At 44.0% G+C, this 11,963-nt stretch overlaps 1 protein-coding gene across 1 annotated transcript; it reads left to right on the top strand.

Moving 5' to 3' along the window:
• The first annotated feature begins 462 nt into the window (after positions 1-462).
• On the top strand, positions 463-2,404 carry LOC124700298 (ACD11 homolog protein-like). The gene is made up of 4 exons (XM_047232450.1): positions 463-1,172; positions 1,642-1,814; positions 1,960-2,102; positions 2,252-2,404. Exons 1-4 carry the CDS (start codon positions 876-878, stop codon positions 2,356-2,358), a joined length of 720 nt encoding a protein of 239 aa, XP_047088406.1. The 5' UTR covers positions 463-875; the 3' UTR covers positions 2,359-2,404.
• The last annotated feature ends 9,559 nt before the right edge of the window (positions 2,405-11,963 follow it).

Genomic DNA, 11,963 nt, shown 5'->3' with positions numbered 1-11,963 from the left:
ATCGATAAAACTATATTTCAACATTCTGACCTTCTACCAGTAATGCAAACTTGTTACTTTTCGTAGTTGTGAAAATAGGTTTAAAGCTATGTCCAACACGTGACTGTGAATACTTATTACACCTAGTTGCATGCTAATTATGGTGTTTATGTAAACCCAAACCGATTTTTTCTTGAGCACTTGAGAAACAGAGTACAACTATGTTGGGAAAATGCGAAAGGTTGATTTTTGCCTGTCAAACAAATAAAGAAAGATGAATTTTGCCGCTACTACTCTAGAAGCGTAGGAGTACATTTCAGCTCATGCAAAAAAAAAGCTCTCCAGTTTGCCGTTCACCGCAAAGAGGAAGACACGTCGCTGCTGCCGTAACCTCGACGAAAGACACCACCGAGCACTACTGCTCCGTTTGTAGCATGGTGATGACACGCCGATCCGCCGACCACGACCAGTCCGGGTCTCCTCTCTCGGCTCGGTTTCAGTTGCAGACTCCACCTCGGCCCAGCTTTCGCGTGTTGCTCGTCACGCAATTTTAATCCTCGTCCTGGAAGATGCCTATATAGGGAAGACAAGGAAAGATCCCAGATTTCGCCCAACCTACAGTTCCTCTCCAAATTCCTCTCCTCCTCCCCCTACACAGCAGATTCCCGGCGGCACCATAGCCTAGCCGCCTCCTATACATAGACGCCATCCTCGGAGTCGGAGGCGCACCTCGCCGCGCGCGCTATATTTCTCGGGAGGCCATTCTGCCGCGTGCGTCCGTCCGTTCGTGCGTGAACGGTTGCGCCGCGCCTTCGGTGCCTGCCTGCACGAGGAGAGAGAGAGGGAACGAGAGGTTGCACGGCGGACTCGGAGTGGGGAGGGGTAATTAGCGGAGGATGATGGGGTTCAGGAAGCAGATGTCGTGGTCTTCATCGGCGGCGGGGGCGCAGGCGGGGGCGCAGGCCGATCAGCCGATGTGCGACGCGGCGGCGGCCGTGGTGGCCGCGCGGCAGGGGATGGAGACGCCGCTCACGGCCGTGGCCGAGGCCTTCGAGGAGCTGGCGCGCGGGATGGAGGCCGACGGCGGGGAGCTGCGCCTCGCGCCCTTCGGGGACACCTGCGCGCTCGTATCCGTCCTCTTCAACTCGCTCGGCATCGCCTTCAAGTTCGCAGAGAGCGAGTACGTCACAAAGGTAAAGATCTCGCTACGATCAGTTTCTTCTTGCTGTTTTACGGCAAATTGCGTCGATCTTGTATTCTTCGGGACCAAGTTCGGAGAGATTATTAAAATCGTGCCCTTTTCCCTTTCAAAGAAAACGAAGATATTATCGTACAAGCGACGCCCTCTCATGCGTTTTGACCTTGTTAATAAATCTCTGTTGCTTGCAACCATGTTCCCATTGGAGAATCTTGCAGCGTCCCTATCAAATTGTTCGAATATTCTTCCCCGTTTTCATTGCAAATTAAAGAGGAACCACGCAAAAAAATGGAGCTTTTAGGATTCTCCTCCAAGAAAGAAATGCGATCAAACTTTTCCCAGCGTTGATTCAACTTTAGTCGACCGCGTGCTTTCGTTTCTATTCCCCTGTTGATGGTAGCCATAGAAAGAAATGTAATCGAATCTCTCTCCCCCTCCCTCACCCCGCGTGAACCATCTTCCAGGTGAACGACCTCATCGGCGCGTCCAAGGAGTACGCGACGCTGAACGACATCCTGGACAAGGACGTGGAGCACGACTGCGTCAAGAAGCAGGGCAGCCATTCCCGGAACCTGCGCAGGGTCCGACTCGGCCTGGGCCTCATCAAGGCGCTCTTCGAGCAGTTCCTCGCAACAGAGTACGTCTCCTTCTTCCTGCCAAGCACTTGCTTTCTCCTCTGCTGGCAAGCTGCTGCAACGAATCAATGGCCGTTTTCAGTTGCTGCTAGAATTATTTCCCCGCCAACGGACGACAGCTTATACTCTGGCGTTTTGTATTTGCAGGGGCTCGTTGTATGAGGCTGCAACGACAGCTTACGGCCAGGTCTGCGCGCCGTTTCATAGCTGGGCAATCAGGAAGGCGGTTGGTGCCGGGATGTACACTCTGCCCACCAGGGAGCAGTTGATACTGAGGCTCAACGAAACTGGTACGCAAATCATAAACATCAATCACAATCAGGATGCCTATTAGTTAATCCTGCACCACCTAAATATTTATTCAGTGATACCACTGAATTCCTTCCTCAGATGTTAGTGTATTGGCAGACCTGTAACAAAACCCTCTGTTTATCTGCAGATTGCTCTGTGCAGAAGGAGATGAGGAGATACATCGATGCTTCAAGTCCGATTATAGAGTACATCGATACCCTTTTCCTCTCTAGGAACATTGTCCTAGATTGGTGAAACTCAACTGAGGATCATAATTCCGGCTCTCTTGACAAGCTGTTTATTGATGTCATTGATTTATTATTTTCCTCGTAGCTCTTTTAGCCTTGGTGGGTGGTGGACGCTCTCACCGTCTCTTGTACTGTACGATTATATGGAATTTCTAATTCTAAAAAGGAGAGGCGATTCTAGCATGATGATGCTAATACAGTGGAGATCTCCTAAATCTGCCACTGGGTTTGGGTTTGAACTGTCCATTTCAGTTTCCAATCCTAGATTGCTCAAGAGATTCTGGGGTTGAATGTTTGTAAGGAAGGGCTAGAAGCTTCTTGATTAGGCATACTGGTTAGACCATACTAATAGCTCATATATTACTAATAGAAGACAATATCCAAGGCTATCAATAATATAGGCTCTACCTTAACTTGTTGCTCAGACCAACAAAGGATCAAGAGAATGGAGCCCAAAAAGAAATGAGATTATTTGGAACAAGAATCTATCCATGTTAAGGGCCTCTTTGATTTACATCCCTTTTGTGTGAACTCTCATTGGCGAATTAAGAACTTGTTGAGCTCGATCTATTCAATCTCGAACTTTAATAAAATACCCCTCTCTTGACTTCTGAAAATGGCGTAACATGAAAAAAATGCTGCATTACACGTCTCATGCCCAATTCAATCCTACACGATTTCATATGCGGCAAAGTTTGTTTGACTCCATCATATAATATGAAAAACAAACACAATTCAACCCTACCTTATTTTATTGTTCCAAAGATTGATTGACACCATCACCTGAAAGACAAATGATTCTTGCAAGAGGTTGGAGGGGGATGAGTGCAGATGCACACTGTTGGGAACCCCAAGAGGAAGGTATGATGAGCATAGTACCAAATTTTTCCTCAGTAAGAAATCAAGGTTTAATCGATCAGTAGGAGAAAAGAGTGACTTCTGAAGATGTTGCTAGCTGACTTGTGGCAGGGTGCACTACCGACATCAGCAACAACGTGGAACATGCACACAACACAACCAAAATAGTTTGCCTCAACTTACAGTGAGGTTGTCAATCTCACCGGTTTTGCTGAAAATAAAAGATTAACCATATAGTGTGAAAAGAGATATTTGTTTGCAGCGGAATTAAAAGAGAACAGTGTTTGCAGTAAGTAAACAGAATATGATGATTTTATCAGTGTAAAAAAAGGACCGGGGTCCACAGTTCACTAGAGGTGTCTCTCCATAAAGATAAATAACATGCTGGGTGAATAAATTACAGCTGGGCAATTAACAGAATAAAGACCATACATGACAAAATGATTACTATGAGATTCATTTAGGAATTACAACATAATACATAGACCATAATCTATCTGCGTCTATGACTAACAATTCACCTTCCGGTTATCATCCGGACCTCTTCCAGTATTAAGTTGCAAGCAACAGATTATCGCATTAAGCAATATGTGTAAAGTAAACAATAGAATTATCCTTAGACAAAGCATTGTTGTTTTCTCCCTAGTAGCAACATCACATCTACAATCTTAGAAGTTATTGTCACTCTTTCAGATTACTAGAGGCATGAACCCACTATCGAGCATAAATACTCCCTCTTGAAGTTACAAGTATTTACTTGGCGAAAGCATCTACTAGAACCGGAGAGCATGCAAGATCAAAAATAACATATGCTAAGTATATAATCGATCTCAACATAGTATTCAATATTCATCGGATCCCAGCAAACACAACATGTAGCATTACATAAAGATGATCTTAATCATGAGAGGCAGCTCACGAGATCTAAACATGAAGTATAAATTGGAGAAGACAACCATCTAGCTACTCCTATGGACCCGTAGTCCAGATATGAACTACTCATGCATCACTTCGGAGGTGGGCATGGCGATGTAGAGGCCTTCAGTGATGATCTCCCTCTCCGACAGGGTGTGATGCGTGCAGTTGACACACGTCCGTTGGGAACCCCAAGAGGAAGGTGTGATGCGTACATCAGTGAGTTTTCCCTCAATGTGAAACCAAGGTTATCGAACCAGTAGGAGTCAAGGAACACGTGAAGGTTGTTGGTGACGGAGTGTAGTGCGACGCAACACCAGGGATTCCGGCGCCAACGTGGAACCTGCACAACACAATCAAAGTACTTTGCCCCAACGTAACAGTGAGGTTGTCAATCTCACCGGCTTGCTGTAAACAAAGGATTAAACGTATGGTGCGGAAAATGATGTTTGTTTGCGAAGAACGAGTAAAGAACGAGTTTGCGGTAGATTGTATTTCAGATGTAAAAGAATGGACCGGGGTCCACAGTTCACTAGTGGTGTCTCTCCCATAAGATAAATATCATGTTGGGTGAACAAATTACGAGTTGGGCAATTGACAAATAGAGAGGGCATAACAATGCACATACATATCACGATGACTACTATGAGATTTAATCAGGGCATTACGACAAAGTACATAGACCGCTATCCAGCATGCATCTATGCCTAAAAAGTCCACCTTCAGGTTAGCATCCGCACCCCTTCCAATATTAAGTTGCAAACAACAGACAATTGCATTAAGTATGGTGCGTAATGTAATCAACACAAATATCCTTAGACAAAGCATTGATGTTTTATCCCTAGTGGCAACAAGCACATCCACAACCTTAGAACTTTCGTCACCTGTCCCAGCATTCAATGAAGGCATGAACCCACTATCGAGCATAAACACTCCCTCTTGGAGTTACAAGTATCAACTTGGCCAGAGCCTCTACTAGCAACGGAGAGAATGCAAGAACATAAACAACATATATGATAGATTGATAATCAACTTGACATAGTATTCCATATTCATCGGATCCCAACAAACACAACATGTAGCATTACAAATAGATGATCTTGATTATGATAGGCAGCTCACAAGATCTAACATGATAGCACAATGAGGAGAAGACAACCATCTAGCTACTGCTATGGACCCATAGTCCAGGGGTGAACTACTCACACATCAATCCGGAGGCGATCATGGTGATGAAGAGTCCTCCGGGAGATGATTCCCCTCTCGGCGGGGTGCCGGAGGCGATCTCCTGAATCCCCCGAGATGGGATTGGCGGCGGCGGCGTCTCTGGAAGTATTTCCGTATCGTGGCTCTCGGTACAGGGATTTTCGCGACGAAGGCTATAAGTAGGCGGAAGGGTAGGGTTGGAGGCGGCGCGGGGGCCCCACACCATAGGCCGGCGCGGGCCCCTCCTAGGCCGCGCCGCCCTATGGGTACGGGCCCTCGTGGCCCCACTTCGTATCCTCTCCTGTCTTCTGGAAGGTTCGTGGAAAAATAAGACCCTGGGCGTTGATTTCGTCCAATTCCGAGAATATTTCCTTTGTAGGATTTCTGAAACCAAAAACAGCAGAAAACAACAACTGGCTCTTCGGCATCTCGTCAATAGGTTAGTGACGGAAAATGCATAATAATGACATAAAGTGTGTATAAAACATGTGAGTATCATCATAAAAGTAGCATGGAACATAAGAAATTATAGATACGTTTGAGACGTATCAAGCATCCCCAAGCTTAGTTCCTACTCGCCCTCGAGTAGGTAAAAGATAACAAGGATAATTTCTGAAGTGACATGCTATCATAATCTTGATCAATACTATTGTAAAGCATATGAGATGAACGCAGCGATTCGAAGCAATGGTAAAGACAATGATTAAACAACTGAATCATATAGCAAAGACTTTTCATGAATAGTACTTTCAAGACAAGCATCAATAAGACTTGCATAAGAGTTAACTCATAAAGCAATAAATTCTTAATAGAAAGCTTTGAAGCAACACAAAGGAAGATATAAGTTTCAGCGGTTGCTTTCAACTTCAACATGTATATCTCATGGATAATTGTCAACATAAAGCAATATAACAAGTGCAATAGGTAAACATGTAAGAACCAATGCACACAGTTGACACAAGTGTTTGCTTCTAAGATAGAAGGAAGTAGGTAAACTGACTCAACATAAAGTAAAAGAATGGCCCTTCGTAGAGGGAAGCATGGATTACTATTTTTGTGCTAGAGCTTTTCATTTTGAAAACATAGAAACAATTTTGTCAACAGTAGTAATAATTCATATGTGTTATGTATAAGACATCCTATAAGTTGCAAGCCTCATGCATAGAATACCAATAGTGCTCGCACCTTGTCCTAATTAGCTTGGATTAACATGGATTATCATTGCATAATGATGTCTACGGGTGCTTCTATTCTTGTAGGCAGTGTTGGGCCTCCAAGAGCAGAGGTTTGTAGAACAGCAACAAGTTTCCCTTAAGTGGATCACCCAAGGTTTATCGAACTCAGGGAGGAAGAGGTCAAAGATATTCCTCTCAAGCAACCCTGCAATCACGATACAAGAAGTCTCTTGTGTCCTCAACACACCTAATACACTTGTCAGATGTATAGGTGCACTAGTTCGGCGAAGAGATAGTGAAATACAAGTGGTATGAATGAATATGAGCAGTAGTAACGGCGCCGGAAAAGTGCTTGCTGGCGTGCGGTTGATGGTAGTAATATTGCAGGAAGTAAACATGCAATAGAACAGTAAACAAGCGGTGTTTGCAGTATTGGAAACAAGGCCTAGGGATCATACTTTCACTAGTGGACACTCTCAACATTGATCACATAATAAATAAGTTCTCTTCCTTTGTGCTACATATACTCTTGTTTGATAATGAACACCATTCATTGTGTAGGGCTACAAGAGCACCTCAATGCCGGAGTTAACAAGCTCCACAACATTCGGCATTCATATTTAAGTAACCTTTAGAGCATAATAGATCTTTGCAATTTAAACCGAGTATTAACATAGCATACACACTCGTCACCTTTACACTATGAAGGGGGAATAAATCACATCAATACTATCATAGTAATAATTAACTCCATAACCTACAAGAGATTATGATCATAACCTACGCCAAGTACTACACGATGCACACACTTGTCACCATTACACCGTGAAGGAGGAATAGACTACTTTAATAACATCACAAGAGTAGCACATAGACTAATAGTGATACAAAGCTCATCATATGGATCTCAATCATGCAAAGCAATTCATGAGATCATTGTATTGGGGTACGAAAGAGAGATTAACCACATAGCTACCGGTACAGCCCTTAGCCTCGATGGAGAACTACTCCCTCCTCATGGGAGACAGCAGCGTTGATGAAGATGGCGGTGGTGTCGATGGAGAAGCCTTCCGGGGCACTTCCCCGTCCCGGCGGCGTGCCGGAACAGAGACTCCTGTCCCCCAGATCTTGGCTTCGCGATGGCGGCGGCTCTGGAAGGTTTCTCGTACCGTGGCTTTTTCGTCTCGAAGATTTAGGTCAGGGAGCTTTAAATAGGCGAAGAGGCGGAGTCGAAAGGCTGACGGGGCCACCACACAGTAGGGCGGCGCGGCCAGGGCCTGGGCCGCGCCGGCCTGGCGTGTGGCCCCCCCAGGGCTCCCCTCTGGCGGCTCTCGGGTGTTCCGGAAGCTTCGTGGAAAAATAGGATGCTCGGGCATTGATTTCGTCCGATTCCGAGAATATTTCCTTACTAGGATTTCGAAACCAAAAACAGCAGAAAACAGGAACTGGCACTTCGGCATCTCGTCAATAGGTTAGTTCCGGAAAATGCATAAATATGACATAAAGTGTGTACAAAACATGTAGGTATTGTCATAAAACAAGCATGGAACATAAGAAATTATAGATACGTTTGAGACGTATCAAGCATCCCCAAGCTTAGTTCCTACTCGCCCTCGAGTAGGTAAACGATAACAATGATAATTTCTTAAGTGACATGCTACCAACATAATCTTGATCAATGATGGCGTGTAATTCACACGTTCGTTGGGAACCCCAAGAGGAAGGTATGATGCGCACAGCAGCAAGTTTTCCCTCAGAAAGAAACCAAGGTTTATCGAACCAGGAGGAGCCAAGAAGCACGTTGAAGGTTGATGGCGGCGGGATGTAGTGCGGCGCAACACCGGAGATTCCGGCGCCAACGTGGAACCTGCACAACACAACCAAAGTACTTTGCCCCAACGAAACAGTGAGGTTGTCAATCTCACCGGCTTGCTGTAACAAAGGATTAACCGTATTGTGTGGAAGATGATTGTTTGCGAGAGAAAACGAGTAAAGAACAAGTATTGCGAGCAGATTTGTATTTCGGTATAAAAGAATGGACCGGGGTCCACGAGTTCACTAGAGGTGTCTCTCCCATAAGATAAAAGCATGTTGGGTGAACAAATTACGGTCGGGCAATTGACAAATAGAGAGAGCATAACAATGCACATACATGTCATGATAAGTACGGTGAGATTTAATTGGGCATTACGACAAAGTACATAGACCGCCATCCAAGCGCATCTATGCCTAAAAAGTCCACCTTCGAGGTTATCATCCGAACCCCCTCCGGTATTAAGTTGCTAACAACGAGACAATTGCATTAAGTATTGCGCGTAATGTAATCAATAACTACATCCTCGGACATAGCATCAATGTTTTATCCCTAGTGGCAACGAGCACATCCATAACCTTAGGGGTTTACGTCACTCCCCGGATTCACGGAGACATGAACCCACTATCGAGCATAAATACTCCCTCTTGGAGTTACTAGCATCAACTTGGCCGAGCCTCTACTAATAACGGAGAGCATGCAAGATCATAAACAACACATAGGTAATAACTTGATAATTAACATAACATGGCATTCTCTATCCATCGGATCCCGACAAACACAACATATAGCATTACGGATAGATGATCTTGATCATGTTAGGCAGCTCACAAGATCCAACAATGAAGCACAATGAGGAGAAGACAACCATCTAGCTACTGCTATGGACCCATAGTCCAGGGGTGAACTACTCACTCATCACTCCGGAGGCGACCATGGCGGTGAAGAGTCCTCCGGGAGATGAATCCCCTCTCCGGCAGGGTGCCGGAGGAGATCTCCAGAATCCCCGAGATGGGATTGGCGGCGGCGGCGTCTCAGTAAGGTTTTCCGTATCGTGGTTTTTCGCATCGGGGGTTTCGCGACGGAGGCTATAAGTAGGCGGAAGGGCGAGTCGGAGGGCTGACGAGGGGCCCACACCATAGGGCGGCGCGGGCCCCCTCCGGCCGCGCGGCCCTATGGTGGCGGCGCCTCGTCGCCCCACTTCGTATCCCTTTCGGTCTTCCGGAAGCTTCGTGGAAAAATAGGACCCCGGGCGTTGATTTCGTCCAATTCCGAGAATATTTCGTTACTAGGATTTCTGAAACCAAAAACAGCGGAAAACGACAGAATCGGCTCTTCGGCATCTTGTTAATAGGTTAGTTCCGAGAAAATGCACGAATATGACATAAAGTGTGCATAAAACATGTAGGTATCATCAATAATATGGCATGGAACATAAGAAATTATCGATACGTCGGAGACGTATCAGCATCCCCAAGCTTAGTTACGCTCGTCCCGAGCGAGTAAAACGATAACAAAGATAATTTACGAAGTGACATGCCATCATAACCTTGATCATACTATTTGTAAACATATGTAATGAATGCAGCGATCAAAACAATGGTAATGACATGAGTAAACAAGTGAATCATAAAGCAAAGACTTTTCATGAATAGTACTTAAAGACAAGCATCAATAAGTCTTGCATAAGAGTTAACTCATAAAGCAATAAATCAAAGTAAAGGTATTGAAGCAACACAAAGGAAGATTAAATTTCAGCGGTTGCTTTCAACTTGTAACATGTATATCTCATAGATAATTGTCAACATAGAGTAATATAACAAGTGCAATATGCAAGTATGTAGGAATCAATGCACAGTTCACACAAGTGTTTGCTTCTTGAGGTGGAGAGAGATAGGTGAACCGACTCAACATAAAAGTAAAAAGAATGGTCCTTCAAAGAGGAAAGCATCGATTGCTATATTTGTGCTAGAGCTTTTATTTTGAAAACATGAAACAATTTTGTCAACGGTAGTAATAAAGCATATGAGTTATGAAAATTATATCTTACAAGTTGCAAGCCTCATGCATAGTATACTAATAGTGCCCGCACCTTGTCCTAATTAGCTTGGACTACCGGATCATCGCAATACACATGTTTTAACCAAGTGTCACAATGGGGTACCTCCATGCCGCATGTACAAAGGTCTAAGGAGAAAGCTCGCATTTTGGATTTCTCGCTTTTGATTATTCTCAACTTAGACATCCATACCGGGACAACATGGACAACGGATAATGGACTCCTCTTTAATGCATAAGCATGTGACAACAATTATTATTCTCATATGAGATTGAGGATATATGTCCAAAACTGAAACTTCCACCATGAATCATGGCTTTAGTTAGCGGCCCAATGTTCTTCTCTAACAATATGCATGCTCCAACCATTAAGGTGGTAGATCTCTCTTACTTCGGACAAGACGGACATGCATAGCAACTCACATGATATTCAACAAAGAATAGTTGATGGCGTCCCCAGAAGCATGGTTATTGCACAACAAGCAACTTAATAAGAGATAAAGTGCATAAGTACATATTCAATATCACAATAGTTTTTAAGCTATTTGTCCCATGAGCTATATATTGCAAAGGTGAATGATGGAATTTAAAGGTAGCACTCAAGCAATTTACTTTGGAATGGCGGATAAATACCATGTAGTAGGTAGGTATGGTGGACACAAATGGCATAGTGGTTGGCTCAAGGATTTTGGATGCATGAGAAGTATTCCCTCTCGATACAAGGTTTAGGCTAGCAAGGTTATTTGAAACAAACACAAGGATGAACGGTGCAGCAAAACTCACATAAAAGACATATTGTAAACATTATAAGACTCTACACCGTCTTCCTTGTTGTTCAAAACTCAATACTAGATATTATCTAGACTTTAGAGAAACCAAATATGCAAACCAAATTAGCAAGCTCTAAGTGTTTCTTCATTAATGGGTGCAAAGTATATGATGCAAGAGCTTAAACATGAGCACAACAATTGCCAAGTATCAAATTATTCAAGACTTTTTAGAGTTACTACATGTAGTATTTTCCAATTCCAACCATATAACAATTTAACGAAGAAGAAACTTCGCCATGAATACTATGAGTAGAGCCTAAGGACATACTTGTCCATATGCTACAGCGGAGCGTGTCTCTCTCCCACAAAGTGAATGCTAGGATCCATTTTATTCAAACAAAACAAAAACAAAAACAAACCGACGCTCCAAGCAAAGTGCATAAGATGTGGCCGAATAAAAATATAGTTTCAGGGGAGGAACTTGATAATGTTGTCGATGAAGAAGGGGATGCCTTGGGCATCCCCAAGCTTAGACGCTTGAGTCTTCTTAGAATATGCAGGGGTGAACCACCGGGGCATCCCCAAGCTTAGAGCTTTCACTCTCCTTGATCATATTATATCATACTCCTCTCTTGATCCTTGAAAACTTCCTCCACACCAAACTCAAAACAACTCATTAGAGGGTTAGTGCACCATAAAAATTAACATGTTCAGAGGTGACATAATCATTCTTAACACTTCTGGACATTGCATAAAGGTACTGGACATTAATGGATCAAAGAAATTCATCCAACATAGCAAAAGAGGCAATGCGAAA

This window comes from Lolium rigidum, chromosome 3, assembly GCF_022539505.1.
Source record: "Lolium rigidum isolate FL_2022 chromosome 3, APGP_CSIRO_Lrig_0.1, whole genome shotgun sequence".
In the NCBI taxonomy this organism is placed as follows: Eukaryota; Viridiplantae; Streptophyta; class Magnoliopsida; order Poales; family Poaceae; genus Lolium; species Lolium rigidum.
The sequence above is the reverse complement of the archived record's forward strand: the minus strand, read 5'-3'. Positions and strand labels throughout refer to the sequence as shown.

Bases quoted from the DNA above. Each gene is read 5' to 3' on its own strand.
- LOC124700298 (XM_047232450.1), top strand. From the start codon at position 876: ATGATGGGGTTCAGGAAGCAGATGTCGTGGTCTTCATCGGCGGCGGGG. The intron at 1,815-1,959 runs GTACGTCTCCTT...TTGTATTTGCAG, and splicing joins GAGCAGTTCCTCGCAACAGA to GGGCTCGTTGTATGAGGCTG. The intron at 2,103-2,251 runs GTACGCAAATCA...GTTTATCTGCAG, and splicing joins ACTGAGGCTCAACGAAACTG to ATTGCTCTGTGCAGAAGGAG.